Below are 19,358 nucleotides of genomic sequence, written 5' to 3' on the forward strand. Positions count from 1 at the left end.
ACATTTACATCACACTCACATTCTTAAAACAGAATTTCTTGCCAGTACACAAGGGTTGTGCTTAAAATGATAATAAAGTTGGCCTTTCAAAACTTTGGAGCCTTTCTTCAGTGTTGTTGGCACCCTCTTTGTCAAACTCTGACCATCAGAAGACTTGGAGACTAGTTTAAAGTTTTATTTTATGCAAAAGCCAACCTGTGAACACAGCAGTTTAGTTACTGTAACACCATTTCAGAAAAAAAGGGAAACCTTGAAAGAAATTTTGGGCTGCAAAATGTCTGGATGGTACAAGTACATGTACATTCCTGCCGTGCATTCCTCTCTCTCTCTCTCTCCTGTTCATGATGCAAGATTGTTCCCCGTTCTGCCAGTTTTGGCAGGGACTCCTCGAAACCTGCGGTATTTTGCCCTTGTCAGAGATTGGGTAATATCCAAAGTCAGACTTGCAGCACTTTTTCCCTCAACATCAGTCTGTTTGATGGAATTATTTCAGAAAATGCCTTGCATGTACCATCCCCTCCTTGTCGAGTGAGAGTTTTCTTTAAATTATATTTGGCATTTTCCCCATTTTATATTCAAGGGCATTTACCCCCCAATATGTTGTGTTTTGTAGGATGCATTGCAGGTACCGGTATTTTCATTGGTTTTTTTTATGTTAGTCTTTTTCAGTTATGATAAATCTTTCATTTTATCTTTCCAGTTGGTTTCCACTGTCCTGACAATTCTTTTTCTGGAAATTTTGTCTATGTCACAGACCCACCCACTGAACTTTCAGCATTGAAGGGGTTAATATTTAGAATGTGTTGAGTTTGCAAGGCCTAAATTTAGTCAATAAACAATCATAGGCTGCATCCCAGCGCAATCCCAATCTACTGCAAACAAGACAGGGGTCATGTTTGTTTACATAAATATTGAGATTTGTTACCCAGTTTTAAGTAGTGCAAATTTTAAATGTACTTTATTCATGATGTTCTTTGTTGTGATAAATGTTAAGAAAAACACTTAGTGTCAGATTGGCTTCCAAATATATCTGAAACATGCCCCTTATCTGGTAATTGCAGTATATTCATGTGACCGGTATTTTCTCTTTGTCGCGTGCATGTAACCGTACTGGCTAGTTGACACACAGCCTTGACACTGTATTTCAGTATGTGGCAAGAAGCTAAAATGTTTGCTTAGCAAATTTTCACGAGTCACAAGCAACATACACAGAGTGATTATACGACCAATTTGCCAATTTTGCTAAGCAAGTATTTTCTTTTCTTGGGAAATTTATGTGATAAACATTTGTAATTAAAACTAGTTGTTTTGTATCAGAATTGAGAAGTCTTACTCATCCTACTGGTATGTGTACCTGTACGTACCTGTCCTTAATTAAAATAAGGAAAAAAATTGGACTTGGAGTTGTTGAACGTTTGTGTATCACATCCGCACCACATTTTGGACTTTGATCTGCTCAATAACTTTCATGCAATGCATGTGTGGACCCCACAGCTACTGAGCTGGCCAGTGTGAACTGGTAGGGCGTCACATCAGTTCTCAGTGCCACAAAAAAAAAACCCTTTGCAAAACAGGGATTTGGATAAATACAAAGGGGGCAGCCCCTTATCATGCCCTAGATTTTTTCTATGGGTGCTCCGGCTATTTTTAGCCTGACCAAACACTTCGCTCCTTACCCCCACAAACAAGATACTACCTCCTTGAAGTTTGTACCCCTTTTTTATCACAGTTGATGGGCGTACTTGCTGGCTTAATTAGAAAACATGGTTTCATGGAGGCATCGTTTGTAACCTTGTTGGCTCAAGATAATTTTTTTAAAGAAAGGGCCATAACCACTGTCATTTCTTTTTTTTTAGGAGGTAGTTTTTGTTTTGGTCTGATTCCCCCCCATTGCTGTGTACATGTAGGTGCAACAGGTTTGTTGGACAAATTTATTTACAGAGTCCAAAAGTCTTTGTGCACCATTGATCTGAAAACACTGGGTCAACTTTAGCAGGGCATGGATGCAGGTACCTGTAGTTCTGGTCAGTTGGTCACTTAATCTCATAATTCTATCCCTTGGTTTCCTGGTCTTATCAGTTTGTCAGATGTTAGTAATGATGTACTCACCCTATTGTCACAAAATCCTTTCCCTTACATTGGGGGTTGGTTCTCTGGTACAGACTTTTGTACGGTAAGCCATATAAATAAATGTACCGGTAGGTGTCTTTGCTCTGGAGACTAGTAATTTCCAAGTTTTTCTTTTCTCTACTTCATCCTCAACCCCCCCCCCTTAATGAGTTGCGCCTTCTCAAATTTATGTGTGGCGTAGGCAGTGGCACCTGCTCAAAGTCTTCTGGGGTTCAATCGGTTTGGCAGCGGGGGCCCCAGCGCTAGTACTAGAACAAGAGAAACCCCCACATCATTCATTTTGGTGGTGTTTGTCAGCAAGCCACTCTCATTATTGCCAAAGTCATATCGGTTTCCCCCTTGCTCCTCCCCCGCCTGATAAAATGTGGTCTCTTGAGTGTCGCAACATTATAGTGTGTTATGGAACAGAAAGAAAAAGGCGATGATATTAATTTTCTTCCCCTCTCAGAAAGATCCTGATTTTGAAAGATTTTGGGAGGATGTCACTTTGTACTGAACAGAATTAGCCAATGCTGTCTTTGCAAGTGTCTGACCACGCCCACAAACGGCAATCTTGCAAGTATTGAAACATGCATGGGTAAATCAGCTGTCAAGCGGCTGATATCCAAGTGTGCTTCAAATTCAAAGGGATCCCTTTTGAGGTTACAAACATGACAAAGGGTGGTTCGCGTCAGGCCCTACTCTCTGTAGCAAATTGCATCTGTAGCCAATTGCACCAAGGTGGCATCCAATCGCCATAGGGTCTTTTCATGGATGACACCCCTCAAAAAGTTACTCAAAGCTTCATGGCAGCATATAAGCTCATGCCCTGTGTGGCATTTGTAAGTTTTACAAATTGCCTCTTGTGCATGTATCAAAGTACAATGTTGTCTTTCACACTGTGACAAAAGCATTTGTTGACTATTGTGATGTACCGTACATGTAGGGGCAACACATGGATCTCAGAGGAAGCAATGGGTCCATTCTCCCAAAGTTGATTGTCACGGCGAGTCTGCTCGGCGAGTCTGCTCTGGGCTCGCTGTCACCTGGCTTCAGGTGCACTTGGGCGGTAATAGCCCATAACTGTTTCAGTCTTTGGTCATTGAGCATTCTGGTGTTTCTGAGAAACTGACATTTTGGCCTTTTGTTCTATTCATGGTCATAACACTGGAATTGTTGGGAGGGTCAATGAATAACGACGACATGCATCAGATGGCGAATTGATTACAGAGTTAGGTGTACCGAGTATGTACACAATGATGCTGGTGTGATGAGAGCATTGAAGTACATGTACTTAATAGGTTACTTGCCATATGTTGATCAGCAGTGTAGCCCACCAAATTGTTTGGCTAAGTTTCTTGGCTCAGTCTAATAATAGTCTTTAACTGGCATTTTGCTAGAAGACTGTATGTTGTGTTTAGTTATACCTCTTAAATTCACAGACCCTTTCATCGGGGGCTGAACTCTGCACAAGCAGGCACTGAAAAACTGATCTTGAATGGACCTCAAGATCCTGACATACCTGCTCAACAAGTCAAAGAAAACATGTTATGGGGACAGGCCCCTTGTTAATATTGAAAACTGTTTAGTCCATTTTCAATTGAGGACAGTATATTGTTAACGGTCACCCTTGCTTTTTAGTTTAATTGAGAGGACTTCCTTGCACAGATCTTTTCACAAGCGGCCATTCAGTGTTGCTGATAAGGTTGGGGGGGGAGAGGAAGGAAGAAACCAAAAATCTCCAAATTTCTCCCCGTCTCAAGCAGGCCAAATCTCAGGAGTGCATGTGTCACTCAGCGTAAGCCGAGAGCATTGTAATTCTCTGTCTGATTAGAGGAGAGGCTTCAATTCGGAGAGGCGGGCGGCAGGTGGAAGATTGATGTGGATATGTCGGTGGTGTCACATGTCTAATTATCAAGTTTATACTTGCACTGGGGGAAGGGGGTTGTGAGTTGGGGGGCTGGACCTGGCGTTTGGAAAGAGGGATGGAGGAAGAGGCCCCGTAGCAGGTGCCAGGTGCTGATGATACATGTATGTCTGGGATTGTGCTCTAAATTTTGTAGGGGAGGAGGGTTTGTTGGAGATGAGAAAGTTTCCTAGGGTGCAGTCAATTAAGCGTTGTAGGAAGCATCTACAGTACATGTAAGGTACATGTACACTATGTAGTACTGGGTAGAGTTTTGAAATAGCAGTAGGAGAAATGGCCTTGACTCTTACCGCTTGGTCTGGCCTATTAACACTGCACTGTCTTTTGTGCATTGATATTTGTGGGGAAGTTCTTGTTGGCGGGTTCTGTCCTGGGAAGTTCTGAGCCAGCATTGGGGATTTAACACAAATTGGGGATTTAACACTTATGAATGTCCAAATCATTCGTTTTCATGTACCGGTTTTTCATGTACCGGTTCACGTGCAAATGAAGACTCCCCCACTTCACATCATTTGGCATCTGTCTCGCAAAATTTTGCCAACAGCAATACAACCAGGATGTAATTGGGACGAGTGCGTGTACATGTAGACATCAGTTGTATCGCAAAATGGTGTGTCCAGGTTTGCCCAAACTGAACTTCCACATAAATTTAGCAGTAAAATACACCTATATCAGTACAGTAAATTAGAAAACATACTGCAACAAATTTGCTCAATGCATGTACCTGTTAATTTTTCTTTTTCTCTACTTGTACAATGGTTTGATTTGGTGAAGTGATTTCAAAAGAGGTGCAACAGCACGCAACTTTTTACTGGAAGTGTGTGGTTACAGGCATTTTTGGATCCAGGTACCCATTTTATGTCAATATCAGGTACATGGAAATGTACCTTGGCACTCTTAATCTATAAAGAACATTTAACAAATGATATTGTGCACAATCCTGGCAGAACATGTGCCCAAAACAGGGCTCTGTTTTTGTATATATATGCAGCACATTGCTCTAAACGTTAAAGGGGAATCTCCCCCACCTTTTTACTAAAGGAAATGTTACCTTTAATTTGTAACAAAAGTACACTGTAGCTCTGTCGATCTTCTGTGGGTTTTTCACCAGCCTGATGATTTTTGGCAATTCTACCCTTTGTTAAAAAAGTTCGCATACATTTTATACACGGAATTGTTTTTACGGGTACCTGACCTGAAAACATGGAACCTTATCGATGGGCCGGTACCCAGGTACCCAGCACAGGCCTAGTTTTATTTGAGTTTACTTTAGCTGCCACCTGTCATGTTACATGTACTTTTTTGTGGTTGACCTTGTCACCAAATCTAATCGAAATGTAAAAAATACAAAAAAGGGACAAACAAACAACCCCCCCCAAAAAAGACTTAAGAAACCAAGTCCTGTTGAGGAGGACTTGTGAGCAATGACTGCATTCCAATTTACACCACTGCCAAAGTTGTCTGATTTTTGTTTGCTGTTTTGATCGTTGGGAACTTGAAAACCAGAATGTCTTAGTTGTAGAGGTTTTCTACATAGGCCTACCAGTACACGTTTTTACAAAATGGCCCAAATACTGCCTGGATGGTGTCCAGACACCCTTGGTCTCACACACTGACAGTGTACTAGTACATGAAGACGTAAGCTCACTGGCGTTAATGGTACCGGTACTCTTCACATGTACGTGTATGTAATCCTCCACTGCTTGTTTTTTATGGTCGTGATGTGCACATGCATACTGGTATACATGTACATGTATACATGTACGTTCCTAGTATGGTACATGTACATGTACCTTCCGACTCTACTGGGCATTTAACATACAAGAGGGGATCCAGTTAATCAAAATATTTGGAAACTTCTGTAGGTAACCTTTTATGTCCACTCTGAGGGGTAAGGCTAAATTTTGGAGTTTTTTTTTTTTTTTTACCCCTTTTAGCAGGAAGGAAAGTGAAATACATGTAATCTAGAGCTAAACTTCTTTTCCATGGCCCTTTTCCCATCATTTTTCAAAAATGCAAAAAAGTTTGCTGAGGGGAGGCATCACGCACCTACTCACTCACACCCAAGTGTGTATTTGCCTGCAACTGGGGACCCCCTATTGTTCCTCTTTTGTTTGTACTTACTAAACTATTTTAGAAGACCACCCATATGTTTTGTACACAGTTGTCAATCGGGGACCCTCTGTCAATCGGGGACCTTAATGTCCTCTATTGTTCAGGGTCCCCAATTGAATGCAGAAACAAACTCACGGGGGGTGGGGGGGAGGGGGAGATGGCTCCTGTTGTTCCCCCTTCTAAACCACCTGTGATAAGGTACATGCCGTACAGGTCCGTTGTAGGGATAGGGGCAATGCTCTCCTGTCCTTCAAGCACGAGCTGCCAGTAAATCCATCACGTTCCACGCCACAACATAAGACCACCCTAGATTTAAGGATCGGTCCAGCTCTCTGATGGTACACTGTTAAGACTTGCAATGAAATACTGGAAAGACAGAAAGATAGAAAGAAAAAAAAAAGAAGGCTTGTTTGTGTCTTATGGGATGGGACATGACACCGACTGTAATTTTCAGTCTTTGCAATGTGATATGATAAAGCTTCCTAGCGTAATAAACTGCCCCTATTCCATAGCAGTGCTAAATGTATATCTCTCCAGACCCCCAGGGATGATATTGTTACATGTTATTCTGTTGACCCACGATGCATAAGATTATTACTTTTCAAGTGTCGATGTGACAATAAAAAAAGGAGAGGAGAAGAAAGGAAAAATTGGACAAAATCATAAGTCTTATATCATGGCAGGATTGTGAGAGGTGCCAGATTAGGTCAAGGTTCACACACCTGGGCCTTACTGTACCCCAGGTACATGAATATGTATTACAATTGTTTTAATCTTTGTCTGTGTTTGCTTTGTTAAGATGATGTCTGTATATTGGGACTATGCTGCCGAATTCCAACATAAAGGGGTGATGTGCAGTTTTGGAAAAAAAATGGTGAAAGTTGCAAGGGAGAGATTTGGAGTAACACTCTACTGTCTGTGTGCACACAATAAACTGTGCATGTTGAGATGTTTCCCTGAAATGTGTGGGGTCAGATCTCCGCCTCAGAACTGAGTGGTGAGCTACATTCTGAATCTCCCCCCCCCCTGCATCTTGTGCATGGCATGCAACTTGAGAACTGCATGTAGCTCTTGCCAGAAATGCTTGCTGCACATAGCCTGGTAGCCTGCAGGGCTGCAGGCCAATTTGAGAATGTGCATGCCAAGTCTCTATTCAGAGACCTCTTATCCCCCCCCCAAAGAAAAAGGACCAACATTTCCCTTTTTTGGCTTAAATGGCAATCATCACAATTTCTCCTTCCTCTGAATTTTGTTTCGTGTGTGTGTGTGTGTGGACACTGTCAACACCGGTAAACTCCCCAACTTTGGTCAAGTCACGGCAAAGCTGCAGGCTAGCACCTAGCTCGCTGGGTGTAATATTATCCCCCATAATCTCGGTTCTCCCTCATCTAAGAAGAGAAGGGGCAAGAGGGGACATAGTTGGCATATCGTGCTCCCCCAGCAGTCCTCCGGGCCAATGGCATATTTTTTGAGGTCAGAAGAAGTCTGCGGTTTCATACTTCTATTCATATAGTTTTTTGTTTTGTTTTGTTTTGTTTTGAGTAAGGGAGCGCTGGTTTTCAGTGGGGCAGGGGGCCGAGGTAATGATCCTCATGCGTGGGTGTGTTGTTTTGTGTCACTGGTTTCCAGCAGAGCTTTTTTCTTATGACAGAAAGTCATATTGACATGCACAAGGACTTCTCTTCTTTGTATCAGGTACATAGTACATGTGTACTAGTACATGTATGTTAATAGCTATTGCCACATTTGAAGCTGCCATGTACATGTATTTGTGTTTGCATGTATATTCAACTTGAATAGTTTTTATGGGGTATGTGTAACATTGACCTCTGACATGGTGACATTACATGTACAACATCAACAGGATGAGATCCCACTGATAGGAGTCACAGCGTTCACCTAGACTACATTTCCCAGCAACAATAGTCACTTCTCCCTGGGACACAAAGTTTCCACCACTTGTCTGTGGGTTCGTGTACACGTGTATTCATGTATAAATGTTCCATTCATAATTGCATCATAGCACAGTGGTTTGCACCGAGGAAAAACTCCTGGGTCCAGTTTGGTGACAGTGTAGATGGGGGGTGTCTTAGCTTATGATTACCAATCTGTGCCTTAAACAGGCTCATTCCTTAGAAGTCCATCACATTGAAAAGTCACCCAATCTGAAGCCAAGTCAAAAGCATTCGTACGCATATGTATTTCATTGTCCAATTGTGACTGGTCTCGTGAAAGGACTTGTGACTGGTCTTGTAAAAGGACTTGCAACTGGTCTTGTGAAAGGACTTGTGACTGGTCTTGTAAAAGGACTTGCAACTGGTCTTGTGAAAGGACTTGTGACTGGTCTTGTGAAAGGACTTGTGACAGACCAGACTACTACACACCTTGTGCGCATGTATATGGTAGAAGGAGTGCATGTGTACTCACCAGTAATGTTGCAGGTACACATACAGTACATGTACAAATGTAAGTAGCATTTTGATGATGTGTGCAGTGGAATAAGTGGAATTCAAGGTGGGCCTGGCCTGACTGTGTGTCACACTTGAGGGCGTCCGTGTGCACGGAGGCTACTGTTTTTGACTTGATGATCCCAAATGTTTACCGTAGCAAGTTACAATGTATCCAACAGAGGCAAGTCTCAGTCCCTTTTCCATTTGTTCAGTTAATTTTACAAAGTGACAATCTATAAACTGGAGAGGTTCAAACATGTTCACCCATTTTTGTACCACAGTTGTAGAGACATACCTGGTGCACTCATCTCTTCACCTATTTTCTGGGGACTGAAACTGCTAGGGGGACAAATTGTCCCGACAACTTGGTCCTGAATTTCCCCTTAAACCTTAAGCCTTCCCCCAAAATTAACAAGGGGGAGCGCACATTTCTGGGAAAACATCAGCTACAAAATGCTGTGTGCTTTAAATGAATTTGCCGCGACGCCCCTGACCCTAGTGTGCCAGCCTTGGCAGCTTGGTAGCAGGTTCCAACAGGGGGGCCCAGCTTGGTATTGTTTGGTAACAGGATATGGTGCGATGTGGCCGTCTAGTCTTGCTTGGCTCTGGCTTTGGTTGTGTAGGCTGACACCCCCCCCCTTGGAGAATTGTCTGGCAAGAAGGCTTCAAGTTGACTGGGGATATCAGAATTCACTCTTCATGGTTTGAGGTTGTCATGTGATTACATGTATCAAATGATGTCATCGATTTATAATTCAAACAATCTGCCTCCTCTCTCAAGTAAAAAGCCCCTCAAAGAATAGAATACACCAGTGTTTGCACTTCGCTTCGTTTAATTAATTGATAAATCTGATCTCCTTTGTCAAATATTCACAGTCAGCTTACATGTACCATACTTTAGGATAAGACAGTCAAAACAACTCAGGTCAACTAGTAAGACCTGCAGGGACTGTATGGCTTCTATAAGTTTTGTTCATGTAGATAAAACAACATCCACCAAATTTGATGCACCTTAAATTATTGTTTTACATGTAAAACAATTTTCCCAAAGTTACTTTAAAAGTGGGAAGCCATGTGCAATTTGTACAGTGTAAAGAGTAAACAGTTGATTAAGAACAAACATTTTCGCAACTGTTTCTGGTAAAACAAAACTAAATTCATGGCAGACACTTGACATCGATTTGCTTGGAATTATTTGAGCTTGTTAAACTTTCTATCTTCCGTTTTTGAGATGTGGCACTCCACTCTCCATTTATGAGCGTGCATCCAGGCTTTGAGGGCTGGTGTAACACCCCAGAAAAATCACTTTCTGAGTCGAATTTGTTAAATTGAATTGAAAAAGTGATGAAGCCTCACTCTGAAACTTTGCTCAGACAAGTTGACCCTTAAAAACTGACAGATTGAACATTCCAGCAGCAAGTACTCAAATATCAGGTTTTGTGAGTAACGCGTTCATGGAATAAATACAGAAGTTTCTGGAAGACCAAAATACACATGTACGCCAAGTGATAGCTGCATGTACAGTAGTACATAGTTTTTCGTGTTTGAGTTAACAGATAGAAATCCACTGTGTTTCAGGCAGCAGTGGCTTTAACCACTGCTCAAACTTTCAGTATCCCTGGCTAACCCCAGACCCTTGCGTGACTTCCTGATTGTTTGATTCCAGGGGAGAGGGAAAGGAAAAAAAAAAGTCACACGCACACAAAAAAGTCATATTGCTGGAAGCACGTCTGTCTGGGGTTTACACATTATCAAACAGTATTGCCTGCAGTGGGTGTGTGGAGCAGGGTACTCTCTGCAGTCACGTACGTACATGTAACAGACAAACCATTTATTTTGTAAGAGGGCATTGCGGAACTTGGTTTGTACACGTTAAGGTTCACAACTTGATCACTATCAGCGTGGAGCTATAAAACACATGTTTGCAGCGAGTTCTGCTGAGGCCTGCATCCCTGTATCCGTACAGATGCAAACAAACCTGGTTGTTGATGTTGAGAAATCCAGAGCAGTTTCAGTTAATATACAGAATTTGATAGTTTCTCAAGTCGTGCAAGGAGATAAGAAGAGAGTTTTTGTCTCAAGACTTAACAGGCTTGTAACTAGTCATGTGCTGAGTGGAATTGCAACATACATGTATGCTGACTACCTATATGTACATGTGTACAGGTAGTGCATGTACATTGTTCATAAAGTGCAACTTCTGAAGTGTCATGATAAGCAAAAGTTGACCGGCTTGGATGCACTGTTTCTCTTTTTTCTCTTTCGACTCTACATCCATGTATGCACAGAACCGTTTACCCAGGCACAAACACACGTACCGTACTGAACCTGTATTGTAAACACGATCCCTGTATGCTTAATATGTCGTGTTTAGGTCCTTCCTGTTGATTCTAGGAAAAATGCCAGTGGGATTCAGTTTTCAAATATCAGTGTAACACGTAGGATGTTTACCTTTAGTGATGTGATATTACAGTCGAAACTGGAATAAGTCCAACCAGAAATCATATAGAAAACAGGACAAATTTGATAGGTAAACGTGCACCTCGAAAAAAGAAAATAAAAGAAGCAGCCAGGATGTGACTGACACGGGGCACTTCCTGCGCTAAAACAAGGACACCTTGGTTACTTGATTCCAGTCTTGGTGAGCACTGGCTGGCTGCCATTGGGCATGCATACTTATTAGAATGCTTCAGGATGAATGTCCAAGAACCCCCAGAAAAATGCTGTCATGTTCCCAAGAACTCCAGAGTTAAAAGACTGATCATCACCAGAAACGAGGGTTCCCCCTAACCGAAAAGAGAAAGAAAGAGGAGGAGACAGAAGTGTTTGTCCAAACAGTTTGCCCACCATAGTTCAGCTCCTCCAACAGCCCCACTTCCCTATCCATATCGCCCCGGCGTGAAACAAAAACCCCACTAGTCCGCACCGGTCCTGGGCCCCGGTAAGGGTACACCCGATACACCGGCCAAAGAGATACGCCTCGGATACCTTCCTGTCATGAAAGGTCGATACCACGGTGTGGGAGCAGATCCAACAACGGTCTCTGGTATCTGAGCACCGATGAAACGAACACCGTAAGCCGATACGCGCAAGCCTCTTAACCGGCGCTTGTTGCGAGGGGAAAGCGAGCCTCGCAAAGCGTGCAAGGGTACACCGGCGAGTGAGAGGCCGTAAATTTGTGCTGGCTCCCACATGTGTGCTCGGCGGTATTGGGTTTTGTCAGGGGCATTAGTCATTAACCTAGATACCTCATCGGTCTCCAGACTGGTTGGCAAGGAAGGAGAAGGGGATCTCGGTCCGCTGGTAGTCGGCCAGACAGACCTACAAATTTATAGGCCAGTTTGACAATTAATCTGGGGACACAGAAGAATGGGAACAAGTGCAGGTTTATAACAAACTCGTGAAAACATATGCGAAAGTTCCGGTCAGGTTGTGATTGCACAACGTGGTTGTGCACTGTTATGTCAAGTTAAAATGAGCAAAACCAAATAACTCATATGTCCTTAATATCGATAGCAGGTTGATAAAGATGAATTACATGTATTTAAGTGTCAATTCAATGTTAAGCCTAAAAAAAACTTAAAAGCTAATTCCTTACAAATTCTTTACAACTGCAAATTCGTTTTCTCAGGTTACCCTATATGTAAGTACATGATGTAATTCCTGAAAAGCATAACTGCTGAATCTTTCCCCTGGGTAATGATCCAGATGGATGGGATGGGATGGGAAACGGTTTCTTTCAGTGCAACATTTATGACAACAAGGATTGAAACATGATCGGGAAGAACTGGGCACAGTCCTTAATACACTGGATTGGTTCTTTCACCAGCACATTCGGTATTTAGAAGAAAACTAAGAGAGAACCCAGCAGCCATGACTGGCAGTTGGGTTTGAACTATTCTCATGGAAAACCTGTCAAAGTTGTTTTGTGCATTTTAAGGAATAAGACCACTAACAAACTCTTCCAACCACTTACATACATGGACATGTACGCTACAAGATTAGACCATGATCCAGGTTACATGTCCTCTACCCACATTTGGTTGGACTAACATTTTGCTGTTCGATGACAAGAACGCCGTAATATTGGAGTGCAACTGAGACCCCGACACCCACACACTGGTGAGACAATTGATCAGGCTGTGCAATGCAGCTTTGAACACATCCCAGAGTTGGTTGGTCTGATCATCATTTTTCCCCTCTCTCATTATTTCTGTTTCCCAAACTGTGTGTATCACATGTCACCAGACTGTGCCCCCACCACATGCAACGTGCACCGGAGCTGATGATGTTGCCAGCAAATGCAACTTGCACCTGTGAGACTTGCTCATATTCAAGCCGAGTCGCTGCTTTATGTGAAATGAGTTACATTATTACATGAGTTACATTATTACATGTACATGCGTTTGAAATGAATTTAGTGTCATGCATTGCATACATGCGTGTGCTGAATATTTCTGAATTACAGAATTCTCCTGGAAAGTAGATCTTTTGGTATATCTTTTCGGTGAAAGCGTTCCAGGTACATGTGTGGTACATGTACATGTAATTGTATTTGTAGCAATGTTTGAAGTTCAGAAAGACAATGGACCACGGAGATGTCAACCGGAGACCTGTTGATAATGGCGTGCGTGTTCTTGTGAAAAAAACACCTTGATTTTGCGCACTTATCAGCAAATCAGCATTGTCCCGTGAGCCCAAGTTTGTGGAGCCGTCTTGGCCCAAAGTATTACCTTGCAAATGTGTTTGCTCTGGAAATAAACTTTGTGCTCAAAGGATTCAGTGTGCCCAGCATTTCAACGTAACCAGCCTTCATGTGTAGGCCTACAGGTTACAATGTGTGTTCCCCACTCTGCATTGACGTACATGTACATGTGGGCTCCTTGTGCCAGACTTTCAGCCAGCACAGCACATGTACTGGTAATTGTGGTAATAACCCATGAAACTTGGAGGGAAAAAAACCTGAAGAGTTTGCTTCAGTCATCCAGATGTGTAGTTTGCCTCCTGGCTGCCCCTCCCCCCTGTAAGTTTGTCTTCAAGCCAGATGGTGGTTACAAGCACGGTGGTGGTTGGTTTCAGGTTGTAGGGAGAAGGCGTTGGTGTTGGTTATTATAATTTGGCAGAATCTGCAGTATCACTTTAAGCCAGACAGGGATGTCTGTTCCTGTATCGTGTTACGTGTTACTGTAGACTTGTATTTGAAAATCATGTAGATTGGTGGAGAGCTGCGAGGCCAACATACAGTGTTTGATAGTCTTAGTTCTTCACGCCCCTGATTAAAAACTCATCCAAAAGTCATACCGCTGTGACGACTTGTCGAGCCCTCCCCACGAACGCGGGCGCTGACAAGGCAAGCGGGCTTCATATCAGCACCCAAGTGGACACATATCCGCGCTGCCCCACTTGTTACAGTATTGGCTACAGCCGGCCCCAGGCGCTGCTCCGGTTCTGGTTTCGCCGCACAATTTGCCGAGTGCGTCTCCTTCCGGCGCCGTCGGCAGTGCGGGCCGCTTTAGGAAGCAAGCCGCGCGGTGTAAATGGCGGACCGCTGGGCAAAGTGGGCCCTAGACTCTCCCAGCTTCTTTTTTTTAAGGGGGGGGTCCTTCATCCCTCGGAGCATTCCGTGAGGTTTGAGAACGTGGACGCAGCGATGATGACTTGACATTGCATGGTTTTGATCGAGTCTTTTAAAAACACCATCTCCCCCCCATCTCTCCACCTCATCTCTTGTTCACCAAAAACTGCAGAGTGGTGGCAAGGCTGCAAGCAATGTTTTTATTATCATTGGTGCAGGAATTTATTTACAGGCATCAGTTCAGGGTTTGAAGGTGTACATAAACGTCAGAGGCTACATGGAACATCAAAGGAAACCCAACAAACCTGGTGAGTTTACTCCTTCAAAATGCCAACACGGACGGGCCATATTTTTGAAGAGTAAGTAAAGAATTTTAGTTGGATGGACTTGGAATTTTTATCAGGGAGAGGCACTTTTGTTGGCCAGGAAATGATGCCCCCTATCCCTGAACTGAACTGCGGTTTTGAGTTTGGATAACTGTTCCATTGTTTTGTGTTCTGGGAAGCAGCAGTGCATGAACATATGCTACACAAATGTTACAGACTATGAAGCTTGTCCTTGTCCATGTATGCGTATTCACAGAGTTCATATCTGTGCTCTCAGTATGCAGGAGTTGGTGGTGCTTCACATTAAATGGGTACTCAGACTGGGTCATCTTAGCAACTCGGCACTTGTTGGTGTTGACATTGACCATAACCGTAACAGATTTCCAGTCTCTAACTACACTTGTGCATGTACCGTATGTTGTATGCATACAGTAATGTACATGTAGGTGAGAACTGGGGGACCAAAAGATATGTCGGCCATAAGGGGAGGGGAAGAGACGCAAAAATTTCCTCACACATCAGCTTGGTCTGCCATTTATTAAGGCCAAATGGACAGTCATGTACAGCGTCATTATCTTGGTCAGACAAACAGGCCAAGTGGTTGGAAGACGTCAGGTGTTCAATCCTAATTTCTCCCTTTGGGAGGTTGAAATAGTTGATTTTGGCATCTAGAAGTATCGTAACTTTATCGATTGAAATGTGGGAGTCCATAAAGTAGTTCCATTATCTGCTTGGTTGTGCAGCGCATTTGAGTATTTTTGGAATAGAATTTGCGCTTAATTCATTCATTTAATAATAATAATAAGTATACGCCATAGGATTCAGCAATATTCTTCAGCAAGGCTGAATGTAGTTTTACTCTTTGTGCATGTATTTGAATGTTGGGGGGGGGAAGCAGGACCAGAAACAAGGGCAAATTGAAGTTATCAGTATTGGCTGCATGAGGCTGGTACGGTAGGAGAAATGGCTGCTAAAGTACAACACGAACAGTCAGTCGGGCTGGCATGTTGCCGTTGGTGAGTATGCACACCAAATTTCAACCTGCCCCAGAGTTTTCCCCGATTTGCGACCTGCTGAATGCATGCACCATGACTCTTTTTCCCACAGGGCACCGAAGATTTATTTTGATTTAAAACAAAGTGCATGGCAGGTACCCGTACATGTATTTTCTTTCTGCTTCCTGTTTGAAGTTGCACCTGGGGTGACCTTCTGTGAGATGATTATTGGTCCTCTTCAAATAGAATTGCACTGGAAAATTGCCAAATCATTCAGAAAGGTTCACAGATGTGTAATTGAAATTTGCAAAGAGTGAGCATTGTTTTTATCCTTACCAAATGTGGATGTGCGGAGAAGGTAACAGAAACTGATGTACATGTATACATGTTCCCGCATGATGCGTCAAATTCATTTTAACGTCTAGTCTCAGTACTTTCACCCATCACTGGATGTGCATGTAGGTCAAGATTTCTCCCTCGCAAACTGTGGTCTTCATTGAAAAAGTGAGTCCTCTTTTCCCATTCACAGAATTGATGTCCGTCAGAAATTGGCACATTTATCATTCTTCACTGCCAGCCTGGGGCAATGGCCATTATTACACCGATAATTATATCATTTCAGCATTGGCAGCTTCAGGGAATCACCGGGCGTCCACAATTACACATCAATCACTGAGCCATTTTACAGATGGGAATCTTGTCGGGGGAGGGATTGTATCCAAAAGGCTCGGGGGTTTGTGTGCGTATATGTGTATTCATGTGTCTTCGTTTCGCCCAGTGGTGATGGACAGACATCATTGGGAGAGTTGAGTTAGCAGGCATCAAGTACAACGCCAACAGGAATACAGGGCTCTGGTAGCAGTAGTTACATCAGCTCTGGCTGACGATGCCTGACCAATGCACTGTGCACATGGTGGGTTGGTTATCTAAGGAAGTAATTGTGGACAGGGTTAGCCTTGGAGGCGCAAAAAGCAGAGAGGAACATTGGCTTCTGGTGGAACGATCTCATAGCAATGTCAGAACCCAAAAAGTACAGCCTGGTGGGTGTGCGTGTGTGTGTGCCAGTATTGCCCATGGCTTTTGTATGCGTAGTTAAACAAGCAAGAGAGCCTAAAAGATCACTGGTGGCAAGCAGTCAGCTTTTGGAGAATTACTTATTTTTACTTTGGCCACATGACTGAATGACGCAGCATTATGCCGTTCATCTACATTTAGGTACAAAGTGCATGACATTTTTAATGTTCAGAGGGCTGCATATTTCATGACAAGGGAATCTGTGAAACTTTAACCTGCCAGGCCCTTCACAATTACCAGATGGGGGAGAATTTGCAGGATTAAGGAAGGCACGGCTACAAAGAATGTGCCATTGGGCTGCTGCAGAATGGTGGATTTTGAAGGATTTGGAAAGTCCACCGACAAATACAGCTGGGGAGTACAGGTGAATTCAATTATACCTGCACACTTAGGGCTGAGAATGTCACAGATCATGGAGGCCACGGCCTTTTAAATTGACCTGGTCTTGGCCTCCTTCTGTCCCCTCTAGAAACATTTCCACATGTATTCACACTTGCTGGAGCAAGTGCCTTCTTCCAAGGCACACAAGGTCTCCCCACTTCAAGGGCACGCATTACCAGCCAGGCTGTTGTGTGTGCAAAGCTCGGTGATTGCCATGGATAGGGCAGTCTGGCCTTATCAGTCAGTCAATCAATTAAGGTCTAATTGTCCCATAACTGTCCTCCCTAATCCCCAATTAACACCTGTGGCCTGTGTACACATCATCCCAACCCCAACTGTATAATCTGGTCACATAGTATGGGTACATGCGGATTAAATGGTGCATGATACCCATCAATGAATTGTACTGCAGGGTACATTTCATTGAATTGGCAGAACTGTTGTTAGAACAAGGTGGTGTGGTTGCATGTGTTGGGGGAAAGGGGAGGGGAGACACCTATATATGGCCAATTTTTGAAGTGTTGCTGAAATTCAGCAACATTTTGAAACTAGCTGTTGTCGTATGAAAAAGGTTATTGCACTTTAAAGCTAATGCAGTCTTTTTATCCCCCAAATTCGAAAGTAGGCGTACATGTAAAGTTCATGAATACTTCCCGCATTCTGTCCTTTGCAGTGTACCGGTACAACTAATTGTTTACTGTCTAAACACTTGTTTTTGCACATGAAAAAAAAAATCTAGTCAGAAGTGAAATCAAAAGTCAGGTTTCTGACAATCAAAAATTTGGAAATTAGATGCCTGAAATGGTTGGTAAACTGAAAAATGGGGCAGTTTTGCATTGTTTATGTATCACATTTGGTCAATCTGAGCCTCGCCTTTGACATTGTCTCCTGTGCTCCAAATAAAAAGGGGGATAATTAACCTGCAGTAGTATTGATGGTTGCTGTGGACAAGGATGGAAAAATGGGCTTTGTAATCTAGACATGGCCTAAAGGCTTGTACATGTACGTACATGTACTTAACAAAAATGCCGGTTGAATTTGATGTCAAGCAGTATCTGCCCCCAAACTTCATCAGGGCATAACTTACATGTACATGAGTACTTGACATTGTCACCAACCGCACTCGATGTCAGGGGTGCATGGGGGGGGGCAACAAGATCAGAGGTGATTTTTGTTTTGTTTTCAGTGTGTTTCCTCTCTTTTCCTTCCACTCTACGTGTAAAAGCAGCAAGCTAGGGTCTCAACCCTCAGAAAGGGCATAAGAGGCTACATTGAACAAAAATTCCAAAATGTTTCGCCCCCCCAAGAAAAGAACTTTGTCTCCTTCCCTGAAATGTTGTTTCTGGATCCACCTTCACTGACACATCCGTATTGAGCACTGAACTGTTCACATATTATTGAAGAGAACGTGAATCTATTTTTTTGCTAAACATGGCAGTAAGATACTGTCAGGGGGATGTATCCACATACCTTCATCCTGTCCAAACATGACCAGTCACTGTCCATTCAAAAACTGCTAGTTTCATGTCTACTGGAAGGATCCCCGTTATAGCCACCCACCTGTCATTATCTCATATCCTCCCTGGGGTTCAATAACGTTTTTTAACTCCCTTGGCAGCGTTGACCAATTCCTTTGGAATAACAAAGTTTGTGCCCCTCTGGTGAAACTCAATAGAATAATGGGGATTGGGGGACACTACGGATCGTACATGCATCTTACCTGTATGCACCAGCGGTCAGTGACAGTGAATTGGCCACCTGTAATGAAAAACTTGGTAGATTTAAAAAAGAAAAAAAAAACCAGATAACATGTTACAAATTTTATGGTGAGGCATTTTGAGCTCCGTTTTGGTTGTTAAGTGTGTTGATCAACATTGCATTCTGGGTGTAATTTAAAGCAGTCTTCATTTATCTTAAAAGTGTATCACGTGTACAGGGAAGTTAAAAGAAAATTCCTTCAAACTTGCAAGAAACTTGGCGTAGAGTGTCAACTTGGGTTACCGATGCTATTAAACCAGTTGTCACCAAAACCCAAGCCCTGTTTTTTTGCAAATAATATAATCTGGTTATGTCAGAACTTGAAGTTTTTTTTTCTTCCTCCGTGTTGGTTGCTTTCTGGATCTTCCCTCCTCCGTAATGGCGACGGCTTTTCGGTTGTCCATATTGCATCCGATACATGGCTCTCCAAATTGCCTTAATTTCCTCGACCATCGGAGGAGTGTGAAGAGTTTCTTAACGGGAAGGTAAGACTAATAGCCCCTCGGGGCTGCCTGTGGCGCACTACTTTGAAGCTAAAGACAGGTATAGCATGGCACACCCTATCCCAAGCTACCGTCCGGAGCTGTCTCTTCAGACGCTTAGCCGTATAGATCACTAGCCAGAAATTCTGCAAGTGGCCCATCCTAA

General features: G+C 43.0%; 1 protein-coding gene across 7 annotated transcripts in view; it reads left to right on the forward strand.

Annotated features, from left to right (window-relative positions):
• Positions 1-19,358, forward strand: part of LOC110976669 (uncharacterized) — a 44,263-nt gene that overhangs the window by 9,957 nt on the left and 14,948 nt on the right. Inside the window, exons 1-2 of one of the 7 annotated variants that reach the window (XM_087140944.1) lie at positions 9,731-13,624; positions 14,395-14,484. The exons of 4 other annotated variants lie outside the window; for them this stretch is intronic. In XM_087140944.1, the coding sequence (XP_086997070.1) occupies positions 14,454-14,484 (31 nt within the window). In that variant the 5' untranslated portion in view covers positions 9,731-13,624; positions 14,395-14,453. Of the gene's footprint in view, positions 1-9,730; positions 13,625-14,394; positions 14,485-19,168; positions 19,196-19,358 lie in introns of those variants that run through there. 2 more of the 7 variants (XM_087140943.1, XM_022230153.2) reach the window with 2 other exon arrangements.

Source organism: Acanthaster planci, linkage group LG09, assembly GCF_054643075.1.
Source record: "Acanthaster planci isolate LZ-2023a linkage group LG09, COTS_SCS, whole genome shotgun sequence".
In the NCBI taxonomy this organism is placed as follows: Eukaryota; Metazoa; Echinodermata; class Asteroidea; order Valvatida; family Acanthasteridae; genus Acanthaster; species Acanthaster planci.